The 14,513-nt window shown below is 36.7% G+C and overlaps 1 protein-coding gene across 1 annotated transcript in view; it reads right to left on the bottom strand.

Moving 5' to 3' along the window:
• NELL2 (neural EGFL like 2) overlaps window positions 1–14,513 on the bottom strand; it is a 340,664-nt gene that overhangs the window by 193,661 nt on the left and 132,490 nt on the right. The window contains exon 10 of the mRNA XM_039253298.1: window positions 3,196–3,287. Within this exon, the coding sequence (XP_039109229.1) occupies window positions 3,196–3,287 (92 nt within the window). The remainder of the gene's footprint in view (window positions 1–3,195; window positions 3,288–14,513) is intronic.

Raw genomic sequence — 14,513 nt, 5'->3', positions numbered from 1 at the left:
TGAAAATGATCCGATCAAGAAAATGGCCAGACCATACAACTCTGTAATTCCACTTCTGAGTTTTTTCCTCAAAAAAAAAAAACCAACAACATTAATTTGAAAAAACATATGCACCCTGATGCTTACTGCAGCATTATTTACAATAGCCAAAATATGGAAGCAACGGAAGTGTCCTTTGATAGATGAATGGATAAAGATATAAGACAGAGACAGAAAACGGAATATCAGTCATTAAAGAAAAAAGAATGAAATCTTTTTATGACAATATGGTAGGACCTAGAGAATATGGGATTAAGTGAATCAGACAGAAAAAGACAAATACATATGATTTCACTCACTTGTGGAATCTAAAAACCAAAAGAAACAAAAACAGAAATAGACTCATAAATACAGAAAACAAACTGGTGGTTGCCAGAATAGAGGGGGTCAGGGGATGGGCAAAATAGTTAAAGGAGATTAAGAGGGACAAATTTCTAGTTATAAAATAATAAAGTCACAAGGGTGAAAAATATAGCATAGGGGATACAGCCAATAATATTGTAATAACATCGTATGGGGACAGATGATAACTACAGTTATTGTGGTGAACATTTCATAATGTATATAATTGTCAAATCACTAGGTTGTATACCTGAAACTAATATAATAGTGCATTTATTACACAGCACACTCAAAATACAATGAAGAAATATACTGCGACCTACACTTCCTCCCCCTGAGATTCTAATATAATTGATAAGAAATGGAATCAAGGTATCATTAAAAAAGCTAACAAAAACTTATTTTTTTATTTTTTATTTTTATTTTTATTTATTTATTTATTTATTTTTTACACAGCCAGGATTGAGAACTACTGGCTTACTTACATTTCTGGTGTTACCTATTAAAGTCATAGACCTCTAGGACATACTTTCAAGGCCACAAAGCTGAAAATAAAGGAACAATCAAGGACTGATATTGACAGCCCAGAAAACAAAAGGTTGAGAGAACTGTCAATTATGTAAAGGTATAAATCCAGAAGCTATCAGGCCCAAAAGGAGAAGAAACGATGGAAGATCTTAATGTCAAGGGTTTAGTCAAGGACTACAAAAACTTATAGTAACTGGTACAGCTCTGCTATATGATCAATAGTAGCTACATGGAGTTTTTGAATACTATAAACATAAAATACACAAGATTTTGAAGGATTAGGATGACAAAATAATGTGTAATATTCCACTAATAATTTTGTTGATATGTTAAATGATAATATTTTGAATATATGGGGTTAAATTTAGAAAAACTGGTCCAATAAAAATTATTATTTGTGGCTTATATATGTCTATTGGACAACACAGCATTAGAGGGTAGGAAATGATGCCTTCTGTTTCAGTAAATAAAAAGTAACATTTGTTCATTCAGTCAATACTTACTTTCAGAGCATTGGCATTTCCAGAGTTGTCTATACACAGACTTTTCAATAACCCAATTTAAAATGAAATCATTTTATAGCTATCTTAAAATCAAATAGACAACAATTTTAGTAAATTTCAAAGCCATAATTATCAGTATTATAATACACAGTGATCAGATGAAAAGAATACACAAACACACACACACACACACACACACACACACACACACACAAATTTTAAAGGTCCTCAAGATTTTTAAATTTAGAGCTGATGTTTCAAAGTTAGAGTTTACCAGTAAAAACGAGCTGACAAAAGTTTTCCACCTTTCTTGAAGTAACTTTTCTCTGATTCTCTTTTCTTTGTCTAGAATCACTAGATCTCACTCTAAGTCTTCCAATCCTTGTATTTATAGTGGGACCTACTTCACTCAAAACAGCGTTGGGTGTAGGGATGCTAAGAGAGGAAAATCTATCGTGAAATACAGGGTCAGGGGCATCTGGGTGGCTCATGTCATGATCTCACAGTTAGTGGGTTTCAGCCCAACATTGGGCTCTGCACTAGCAGTGCGGAGCATGTTTGGGATTCTTTCTTTCTCTCTTTCTGTCCCTTCTCCCCTCTCCCTTCCCCTCTCTCTCTCTTTCTCGCTCTCAAAAAACAAATAAATAAACTTAAAAAAAATTTGAAGCAAATACAAGATCAGTAATTCATGTTAATGTTCCTATACCTTAGCCCCCTTGTCTTTAAGATGGGTGACCTATACACTACAGGAAAGCCAACTTAAAGCCAAAAGAAGTGACTTAAAGTATGTTATAATGGGCATGAAGATATCAGCCCTTTCATTCCGGAAATCAAATCTGTCACAGTCTTGCCTCTTTTACGCTTCCTCCTTGCTTATCCCAAAGGACTTCCAACCTAAGATGTATAAAGTATATAGATGGCTTCTTTCAATGTATCTTGGCAATATTCTTAGGATTTTCCTTTTCCTAACACTGAATAATCATATAAACGCTCACACTTTATTGGTGGTGCCAAAAGCATCTTCATTTCCTACATAATCTGTGCGTACTAAATCACCCCCCAAAAAACATGTACAGAAAGCATTTAAAGAGAAAAATTAAGGATCAAATGTAAAGGGAACCCTAAAGCAGACACTTTATATGCAGTTTCCCCCAGATAGAATAAGGCTTTAAATATAACCTTATGGTCAAAAAATATAACATTATAATTTATAAAAGGCAAAAATGAAAAGTTCTATGAAACCATATTTACTTTAACAAGTAGTAGGTCAAGCAGCAGTGATAAAAACAATGACATTTGCTTCAGAAGCATACTTGAAACCATGGCAGTAAATTTATAAAGAATTCCCCTTCAAATCATTTACAATATTATTACCAAAGGGGTTAAGAATAGGATCAGTCTTATCTCCATCCAAAGCTAATTTTAATTAGGTAAATGATGATTTTCCACTCAACTGAGTGATATTTGTCACATGGGTCAAAAACCATGAGTGACAACGGGCTGAGTCTAACTTTATCTACATTTTCCTCACAGGAACAGGTTTGAATTTGGAAAAATAAGACAACTTTATAAAACTTTAATTGGACACAACAGTATTTTTTGTTTACTGGGGAAATTATTTTACAGTAATTTGTTTACATGTTTGCAAAATAATGGGAATTTCTATTTGAATTATAATTAATATCTTAAATTTTCTTTGCCTTACAGGTTTTCAAGGCATTACAAGGGTGACATTTTAAGGAAATATTTACTGTGTTTACCTAATAAAGAGGAGTTTCCTTACCTTACATTCATAGAGAACACATACTCCAGAAGAGGAATAAACCGTTTTTCTTTCTCCTTCAAAGTAGCTCCGTCCTTGAAATTGGCATATTGCTTTGGAATAAAAAATACATATACATTTATTTTTAATTTTTCCTTCGGAAAAATAGTTGGGAGGTGTTCAGATCATATTTCACATAGTTTTAAGCCTTCTCAAAGTGACTGAATAACCATAAGCCTAAATTCATTCTAGATATAAGGCACATGTAGGATCCAGTTATTGTTATGGCCATTAAGTTCAGAGTAAACTAAGGAACAAAAAGGGTAAGGACAATGACAAGTCAGAAGTAGACTCTGAAAACAAGAGAGTCGACTCTCATGCCTACTAGAGGATGTTCCATGCCTACTAGAGGATGTTCCATGCCTACTAGAGGATGTTCCACTTAGGGCATATTAAGCAAGTGTTTGAAGCAGCTACAAATCATGGCAATACAAGTATGAGAAAAGCACACTTTTTATATGCCATCACAGAAATCTAAAATAAAATTTTAAAGGAGGCTATTTTCACTTCTGCGTATACATTAAGTTTTATGTTTTATGGGTTAGCACTATTTAATTTATAAATGCATGTGGGTTAGGGCATCCTATTTAGGATCCTGAAAAATCTTAATCTAGGCCTGCTTTGTTTCCATTACAGTCAGCTAAAATGTTCCTACAATTTCAGATTTGATAGGAAAATATTGGTAATTAGTGAAGGTACCTAGAAATTACCATATTTTTTTGAGACTTTCAAAATATTTCCCATTCATATAAATGTTGTGCCAGCAGAAACTGCTTGTTTTGAAATGAATGTTTCATACCACCCATGTTAACTCATCACCCAAACAGAGAGCTACCCTGGAGCTAACGAAACTTAACCTTCAGAATCCCTCTCTGGCTTAAATCCCTTTTAAGAGTCTGAACTAACTTTTGTTTTTACAATTCTATATATATTTTTTTTCCTTGAAAAAGCACTCAATATTGTGGATGCTCTGGAGCTCCATAACGTCTAGGGAAAAGGCCAGTGGAAGTGATCATCCGGTAAGACGCAAGCAGTTTGTTGACCCTGTTTACTAAATCCAATTTTTAATTGTAACTACACAGACTCTACAAAATGGATGGGTACATTTTCTTTCGATTCCTTTGTGTGAATTTCAAGAAAGTTTCTCTCTTCAGAATTCACATACTCCTGTAACCTTTAAAAGTATAAAGTTATTTTAGCACTTTGCTTTAATAAATATGATTTTTGTATCATTATGTTAAGAGTACCAAGTTGCCTGTAATAATTGGAAACAAAGAAATTGGATAAATTTTTACTAATATTAAATATATACATGGCTGTACAAATATTCTTATTTAAAATGTAAACCAAACTATATCTTCAATGAAAGCTTAACCAATGATTTAAAAGCTGCACATTTAAATAATAGAAAGCATGCATGTTATTAAAAAGCTATCCTTCAACTGATCTCCTCACTCAGTTTTTATTAACAAGTTTCACTACATAATATATATCACTGGTGAATTGATTTAGAATTTTTTGAGCATGCCAGAAAAGAATACAACTTGCTTGCATCAAGTATATGACTTAAAAGTTGGCTAACGCTTACACATTTCTGAAAATTCAAAATGAAACTACAAATGTGTCAGTTGCATACTACCTGTCATATTGTGAATTAAAATAGCAGGTGCATTTACTTAACCTGATTATTATCTACTCAATATGAAATTTTTAACTGTGCTTTTTTCCTTTGAGATCCAGTAACCTCAAAATACCAAGTTCTGACATATAGTGTGTGCAATGATACTTATTAAGTACATTTCATAAGATAATAAGAATAAATAAGACCTTCTTACTTCTATTAAGCACTTGCCATCTGAAGGTTTCTAAGCCTATTTTATTATATGACTCAATAACTGCAGCCTATTCAGGTCCAATGTTATGTTGAAAAGAAAAACTGATATTCCAAGTCTTAGAACAGAAGGGAAAGGAAACTGTAAAACACACAAGGGTAAGTTCTCCTTATACAAAGTCTTATGATAATTTAATATCCATGCAGAGCAGATGGAGCTTCTGTTCTAAACTCTTAATTCAAAAGACTCAAATAGGCACCTTGTAGGACAATAGGGCACCAAATGGAGCCTGGCAGAGGGAGAATGCACAATAATGAATGAGATCACAATTGCTTCATTTCCTTTCAAGCAATGAGCACAAACAGGGTGAACTTGGCTTAAGGAGAACCCAAAGCGAGTGTTATTTGCCTTGTTTCTTTACTGATCAGTTGCTGTGATACTCCCTAATTCTGAGGCTTACCTTCAATACCTAGTAAGGCCATCATAGTATACATGTCCTAGGTTCTTTAGCAGAAAAATGTTAAGAAACTTAGAAATTTTATAATCCTTCCTAAAAATACTTCAAGGAATCCTGGAAAAGTGTGAGGAAGTCTGGGACTTAGAGGTAAGTTGAAAGAGTCGAAGTCACATTGATTTATTAATACATTTAACAGATATGTGCTGAGCTCTTATTCTATGCCCAGTCGTCTGCTAGGTAACTAAAATTCAGAGAGGAATGAGGCATGATGCATGCCCTTGCTATTCAGTAGGGCAGACAGACTCATCCACAACTAACTATAATCAAAGCCAAACTGAAGTCCTATAATTGAGAATTTCATAAGTTACATGTAAACACAGGAGACTAAGTGGTGAACTTCTGCAAGAGGACTAAGGAAACAGAAGGGCTGGTGAAGTACTCGAGACTCTGGCAGTAGCACAAAGTCGCCATCATCACTGTAGGGCTAAGGAACAAAGCCAGGGGCTGGTTTTACTGGACCCCAGTCTGGGTCAGCGTTATAGGGGAGACATGCCTAGAGGGAACCATAATCAGGAAGGGACACAGCTATTTCCAGAAACACAGCCTCGTGCAGAGAAGGAACAGGGAAGAAATGTGGCCAACTCTCCTACTGCCCTCTAATTTCCTGCCAGTGCCTCTCATTGGCAAAGCCTATCCAAGGCCTGTTGGCAAGGAGACCAAGGCAATGTAGCAGGCTCCTGGGGCACAGAGTAGGGCAGGGAAAGAGAGGGAATGGAAGTGGGATAATGGGGTGCCCAGGAACGACCAGCAACCAGCACATGTGTCTATCATATTAATTCACTTTCAGCCACTAAGAGGTCTTGTTTACAAGTGTAGCTTGCTTAGAAAAACATGAGAGTGGAACAGAAATCAAATCAATTTGAAGAAAAATAGAGACATTTAAAAAAATGCAGATCCACTTTACGGAAAAATGAGGTAGCTTATCAAAATGAGGTCCACAGGCAAGAAGGTAAGATGAAGGAGCTAAGTAAGCTCTGGAGAAACCAAGTGTCAGAAGAGAGGTGGGAAAGCAGAGGAGGGCTCTGCCCAGATTTTAACCAGGACCAGCCCCTGCAAGTATTAGAGACTGAGCCTCAGAGATTGTAATCACTGTGGCTACCACAATACTGTAAAGAGAAAAAAGTCTCTAGAATTCCTAACCGAAATGGATCTGGCTGCTTACTCTTCCCTAACGGAGTATGAAGTAAAAGAAACTACTTCCAAAAAACAACAAAGGAATGATCATTTTGCTGCATTGATTTCTTTAATTCAATTGCATTCACGTGTTCAAGTTAAAGGCTTCATTTCTTCCTAGTTTTGGGGTGTGTGTGTGTGTGTGTGTGCGCGTGCAGATATAGTATTAAGGTCTTTGTGACATAACTCGGATTCCTATAGTCCGAATTTTTACTAGTGTAAAGTAGAATTGTATCAACAAGACTACATTTTTCAAATACCTATGCTAAGTGCTTTATTGTGAATATTACATGCATATTTTTAAGATCAGAAGTTTGGAGGAAGATGGATATTCATTCATTCCTATAGGCCCATCACCTTGCAGACTAAGAAGCTAGCCCCCCCCCATGGAAATACTAAACTACTCTTAAGTTATTAATATTAACCAATTTCAAATGCATATTTACTGTGACCCTGGTATACACTGCTCTTTGCATCGCTCCAAGGGGAAAGCATTCACATCATGGCTTATGTGAATTACGTCACCCAGAATTATCCCATGTTCTGCCTATTCAGCCATAGGTGGGGACATTAATTAGAACTTGGGGAAAGTTAAGAGAATGATATAACAAATGGTATATATGTTTTACCAAGGCTATATTAAACATTACTAATTACATAATTACACTATAATTATGAGAGAATCTGCAAAAGCAGCTTAAGTGAATTATTTTCACTTCATTCCCCCCCCCATTTTAACAATTAACAAGAAACAGGAAGACAAGAACTAGAACAGATGCAAAATTGAAAGCCATTAGTTACAAAAAGTGAAAAGCAGTTTTATAGCAGAGATTGAGAAATGGGTAAGTGAAAGAAGCCAATTAAACTCTTAAAGTCCTAAGTTACACATTAAAATCCCGATTTACTGATCATTAATGCAGAGATAGAAAATGCAGATCCCTCTAATGAGATTAAAATAAACTTCTGCAAGCCTCTGTAGAAAAAAAAATGATCCAAATTTACCTAAAATATATTTTAGAACAGGGGTGCCTGGGTGGCTCATAGGTTAAGCGTCTGATTTTGGCTCAGGTCATGAACTTGCCGTTCATAAGCTCGAGCCCCATGTTGGGTTCTGTGCTAACTACTCAGAGCCCAGACCCTGCTTCAGATTCTGTGTCTCCCTCCCTCCCTCTCTCTCTCTCTCCCCTTCCCAGCTTGCACTCTGTATGTGTCTCTCTCTCTCAAAAATAAACATTAAAAAGTCTTAAAAATATATTAGAATATAAAAAGAAGAATATATCATATTTCACTCCTAAACATGTCTTGCCCCCTATCTTAGCTTTCCCTTTTTATTACTAGACTGACATATAGGAGCCTACTTTAAAATTCTCAATTGGCATCAACACCTTTAAAAATGAGCCAATACAAAATACAAGTTATAAATGCAAAGAAGAAAACCAGCATAATTCACTTAGGTCAGAAATGAAACTCACGATTTATTTCTTTAAAATTCTCTTTGAAAATACCAGCTATCAGCGATCTTTAGATTGTTTAAGCTGTCTACTAAGGGCAAAGTTGTATAAAGTAGTGGTTTGTAGAAGGTCTTTGAAATCTTGATCTCCTCTGGGAGGTCTCTGAACATCCCATGTACAATGGCAGTTATCTCATTCTGGGCCAACACAATAGTTACTTGTCAGTGATACACAAATCAAAGCTGCTGGATGAGAAAATATCTCATTAACTGTAATTATGTATATTTGTGTTTTTATTACAGCTATTTAAAAAGCATGTACAATAAATGCATTCACGAGGCAGGCTAAGAATCTGTGGAGTCAAGCAAAAAAGAAAATCTAAAAGTGTTTCAGTATTCTTAACAGACTCCAATCAGCCATGCTGCATTTCTCCAGCCTGCAATCTTCCTTTTGTAATCTGGACTCACTTGGAGTCCATTCTTAACAATACAGTTGTAATGAAAGTCTTGAGCACTGACGGCCAAAATTAATTTTTCCCTCTTCTACAATGCTTAAATCTCTATTAGATATTAGAGCACTAAACACACTTTTCCTTTTCTGTTCTAGTTAGTTACACAGTTTTTTTAAACTTTCCTACATGAGGACAGAGACAGTGTCTTATTTGTCTTTGGATCTTTTTCAGCATCCAGCACTGGCCTTGCATAATAAACTCTAAAGGCTTGTTGAATTTCTTGGTAGCTTCTCTTCCAGCTTACTGTTTGATGAAAAACCTAAAAACAAGTGAATTGGACCTCTTTGATCTTCACATTTTCCTTTACATTTGGCCTTCTCCTTTGATTTTGCCCCATTCTCATAAAGATTCCATAAATCGAGTCTCAGACAAGTATTCTGCCCTTTTTGTAAAATGGCAAGTTGCTTTCCACTGCAGTGGAGCCAAAGTGTCTGATAGGAGCATGGCTCTGCCTAGCAGCCAACGAAAGAGAAACAGCTGGCTCCTGCTAGAGAAATGACTTATTAACGTGACGAATACCAGCTAACATGTACAACCTAACTCAGCGTGGACGATTTGATGACAAAACTTCTTCCTCTCCATAAAGCCAATTTTTAGGAGCCAATGCTTTTTGAGATGATCAGAATTTCAGAGAGTTTAAATAATTCACAAATTCATTAATTATACATGATCTCTTCCTTTAACTAAATCTCATTAATTGTTTGGGAATTTAGTTGTTTGCAAAGCTAATATTAGAGTTTAGTAAATGAGATCATGAGAGTAGTTGTGCAACCCTCCTGTCCCATTTCATATATATATCAGGTCCTTGGGCTTCTGAGGGACCAAAGAGTGCTTCTCCTAGGGGGCCTTAATTTAGGTCAGCAGCCTATTCTCCCAAAAAGAGAATGGCCCTGAAACACCATAAATCTAGCAGTAGTGAGGGGTTAGGAGGCAAAGGATAAAAATAACTACCAGAATAGAACGGAAGCAAAAATTCTAACACTCTGCCCAAATCAGCCTTTGGGTTACAGGGTTGTATACTGGGAAAACAAGAATTGGATATTTTGAAGATAATAGCAAAATGCCAAGTAGATAGCTGGAAGGAAGGAGTCAGTCAGTGCTTTTTCCTAATTTTATTTTACCAATTTAAACTGCAAGTGAGATATATTCTGAACTTCATTTCATTTAGCTAGCCTCACTCTTGATCCTGGCTTAAATACCAAACAATGGAGTCTTTAAAAAAGACACTGTAATCAATTCATTTAGTCTTCTGAGGATAAGAAAAATAAATGTAATGAGTGGAGGTAAAGATTTGGAGAAAAATATAGCATTTGCGTCCATACATGCAAACCGTGAAAGTGACAGCATGAATACACATGAGGCAACAGGTTTTATCGCTTTACAAAGAAAACAGAATGTAAACTATAATAAGGAAAAGTTCACACATTGTCATTTTCAAAGCCAGGACTAGAATTCATTTGACAGTCCTTCTGTGTATCTATCTTTCCTTACCACCAAACATCCAATGAACTCAGTCAAAACTTGAACACCTACTAATCTTTAAATTTTGGAAAACATGTCTCCAAACGACCGACACCTTTTAGATACAAGTTGTTTCAATATTATAGTGAGGAGATGTTGAACAATTGTAAAGCAGGACCCTTTGCGTTATAAACCACACATCTGTGCTCAATTAAAAGATCACAAGTAAAGACCCTGAAACAGGGATTGTGCAGCCTTTTTAATTTTTTTTTAAACATATATCCATTCTTGAGAGACAGAGTGAGAGTGAGGGAGGGACAGAAAGGGAGGGAGACACAGAATCCAAAGCAGGCTCCAGGTTCTGAGCTGTCAGCACAGAGCCAGAAGCAGGGCTTAAACCCACAAACTGTGAAATCCTGACCTAAGCTGAAGCCAGACACTTAGCCACCTGAGCCACCCAGGCACCCCAGGGACTGTGCAGTCTTGAAACAACCTCCTGTGTACACACAAAACAAAGAGGGAAAATGTTGGGGTGGGAGGGGGGGTGTAGCTCTTTTAGGAGGACATATTTTAAACACAGTTTTCTGAGAGGCGTATTAATAACTCCTTCCATAACGCGAAGAATATGAGCCAAGAGAATAGGAGAAGCTCAAGATCAAAGGGAGCCACCTCTGTGTACCAGACGTGCAGAAGAAGCAGCACAATGAGGAAGGAGGAGGGAGCAGAGGAAGCCGCAGAGAACAGAAACATTTAAAAGTGGACTTGAGATGGAGCAGGAGAAAGGAAAGCAGAAAGCAACAATGGCTCAAGAAGAGAAAATAATTTCAGAAAGAGTTATGCAGCAAGAAAGGCAACACCTCGTGGAAAGGAGAAGGATTTTTGGTAACCTCCTGTCCACCAGGTGCTGTACTAGGCAGGTGCCTTCCCGTCTCCAAGAAGCATTTAGCCAAGGGTGGGAGACAGATGAGCAAAGGGACAAGTAACTCCATGCAGCGCCGAGGTAGCGTGGGAACAGAGAGAACAATGCCTTCCAAGAGCAGAGCTGGAAATGCTTCACAGTGGAGAAGCATGTAAAAATCAACACTTGTCTTACTGACATCTAATTGAAGAGTATACTTTTTAGTAGTTTATCGGCTTTTTTCAAAGCACTCCATTCAATTCTTATTTAAAGAAAGTATTTTTCACATTCATATTTCACTGATTTATATATTATATATTATTTATATCTCAATAATATCACAAATGCAAGACAAATACAACTGGGATAAACAGGTTTGGAAGCAACACCTACCTCTTCGTTAGCATGAAAATCACGTTCCGGGGCACAAGTGTACAGACTTAACCTCAAGTTCGGTTGATTTTTTTGTTCTAAGCAAAGCCAGTGGAACTGGCGGATGGATGAGTGCTTCTCACTTCACTTGGAGATCCTATTTAAATACAGATCCTGATTGGGTAGACCTGGGGTCGGGCCCGAGATTCCAAGCATCTGAACTGCCTCCCGGTGATACAGAGATCACACAGTGGGTAGCAAAATTGTAGATCACTGACTATGACTATTCACCCTGCTGGCATATAAGAGTCACCTGAGAAGATTGTTGAACACATCAACATGTGGAACCCAGACCAATTAAATCAGAATCTCTAGGAGAGTGGCCTCGGCATCAGTGGTTTTAAAGAGCATCCAGGTGATTCTAATGTATGGTCAGGGCTGCGAGTCACTGTGTAGATAAACCCAACTAGTCAATGTGGTGAGATTTTAATATAAATCTCCATCTTGGATGAAATCAGAGAATGACTCACAGTACATTCCTGTAGGAATCTGGACCAAACTATTTATTCTTACACTATAATTAAGGATAACATCAGAAACCTACAGCTCTATTTCCAGTGATTTTTCTTAACTTCTAAATAATTTACTTATGTTTATAACTCTAAAACAAGTAATACAAGTCATGGAAGAGGACAAGGGAGAGGCCGAAGATGAGGGTGGGGAGGACAGAGGCTGAAAGGGAGACAGAATTCAAGTACCCTGTAAGACTCAAGATAGGGCCTAATTAAATACAGCTGTGCTTGTATTTGGGGACAAAATATTTATTGAAATACATCACTTTTTCCTATTTTCAGACAATTTCCACCTTTTAGGTGGCTAATTAAGTAAAATTTTCTACAGCTACACCAAATGAAACATGGAGGTTAAAATGTTAACTACATTAAGGCTGGAAATAAGAATTAAATTACCCTCAAACTTAACACTTTCCATAATAGTATGTCAAAATCTGATTACATTCCTTGCAAAAGCCTCTGGAATTTAGATGTGAAAGAGCTTCCTGTAATTTTTCATGCTTTTAAAGATGCTATCATGTGTATTGCTGTATTCCCCCTCACCACCATTTATTTAGAAGGCAATTATGGAGGGAGGGCGCCTGAGTGCCTAGGTCAGTTAAGCGTCCGACTTTGGCTCAGGTCATGATCTCACTGTTCCCGAGTTTGAGCCCCACGTGAAGCTCTGTGCTGACAGCACAGATCCTGAAGCCTCTTTCAGATTCTGTGTCTCCCTCTCTGCCTCTACCCCTCCTCACTCATGTTCTGTCTCTCTCGTAAAAATGAATAAACATCTAAAAAAAAGGAAATTATGGAAATATTCATCCTCATCCACTCACTCAATACTTCTTAAGTAGCTACTATATACCAGACATTGTGCTAAGCACTGCAAACACAGCAGTGAACAGACACAGATCTTGCCCTCACAGAATCTGCAATATAGAAGGGGACCCAAGGACAAGTAACCAGGCAATAATAATTACAGGTAACACTAACTAAAGAAAACAAGAAAGTGACTGAGGTACTGAATAACTACGAGTTCATTTTGGATTAATCAGAGAATACCTCTGGGGAGAGATGAAATTCTGGCTGAAACCTAAGGCTGAGAGAAGTTAATAGGGGAAGAATGACAGAAAAAAAAGTTTCCAGGCAAAGGTAGAAATTAACTTGGCTTATTTTAGAAACTGAATGAATTCCAGCATGGAATTTTCTACTTATCTATTATTACTGAATTCTAGACTATTTGTGTTGTGGTCATATAAATATATCCTGTATAATTTCAACTATTTGAAATTTGTTGAGATGAACTTCATCATCCAGTATAATCAATATCTTAAATGTTCTATGGGTACTTAAAGGAATATGTAAACTGTACTTTGGGAGCATAATGGTCTATATATGTTTGTTAGGTTTGGATTAAGTATATTCAAGTGATCCGTACCCTCAATGATTTTTTGTGTGTTTATATTCTGTCAGTTGCCTCAACTGCACTCTATGGATTCATCTTTCATTCTTTGTAGTTCTGTCAATTCTGTATCATGTGTGTTAAAGCTATATTACTAGGAACATACAAATTTAAATTTAAATTGTAATTTAAAGTGCTCTGTCTTGTGATTTGAAATTTTATCATTATGAAATAACTCCAGTAATAATTTTTGTCTGAAGTCCACTTTGTCTGATATTAATTAGGAGAAACCAGCTTTCTTTTCCATGGGCTTTTACTGTCCTTTCACTTTTAACCTTTCTGTATCTTTATGCTTTAGATGTGCATCTTTTAAATGGTATAAAGCTGGATTTCATTAATTCCGTTTCAATATATTTATCTTTTAAATTTTTTTAAAAAATTTTAATGTTTATTTTTGAGACAGAGAGACAGAGCACAAACAGGGGAGGGGCAGAGAGAGAAGGAGACAAAGAATCCTAAGCAGGCTCCAGGCAGTGAGCTGTCAGCACAGAGGTTATGTGGGGCTTGAACCCACAAACCTCCAAGATCATGACCTGAGCCAAAGTCAGAAGCTCAACAGACTGAGTCACCCAGGTGACCCTTAATATATTTACCTTTTAAACTGGATTGTTTAGCCCATTTACATTTAGTATAACAACTGATATATTTATTTTTTTTAATCTACTATCTTATTTTTTGCTTTCTCTTTTCCTGCTTGTGCTTTCTTTCTCTCACCTTTTTATACCTTGTTTTGGATTTTTTTTTTAATTTTTTTTAATGTTTTATTTATTTCTAGGAGAGAGAGAGAGAGAGAGACAGCATGAGCAGGGGAGGGTCAGAGAGAGAGGGAGTCACAGATTGAAACAGGCTCCAGGCTCTGAGCTGGCAGTCAGCACAGAGCCCGACGCGGGGCTCAAACCCACGAACCACGAGATCATGACCTAAGCAAAAGTCGGACGCTTAACCGACTAAGCCACCCAGGTGCCCCTGGATTATTTTTTTCATCTTTCCATTTTCCCCTACACTCACTCAGTAATACATTTTAAGACATCTAACACATTTTGCTCCT

This window comes from Hyaena hyaena, unplaced genomic scaffold, assembly GCF_003009895.1.
Source record: "Hyaena hyaena isolate Hyena2069 unplaced genomic scaffold, ASM300989v1 scaffold_445, whole genome shotgun sequence".
Taxonomy (NCBI): Eukaryota; Metazoa; Chordata; class Mammalia; order Carnivora; family Hyaenidae; genus Hyaena; species Hyaena hyaena.
Note: the sequence above shows the minus strand (reverse complement) of the source record. Positions and strands in the feature narration are given on the sequence as shown.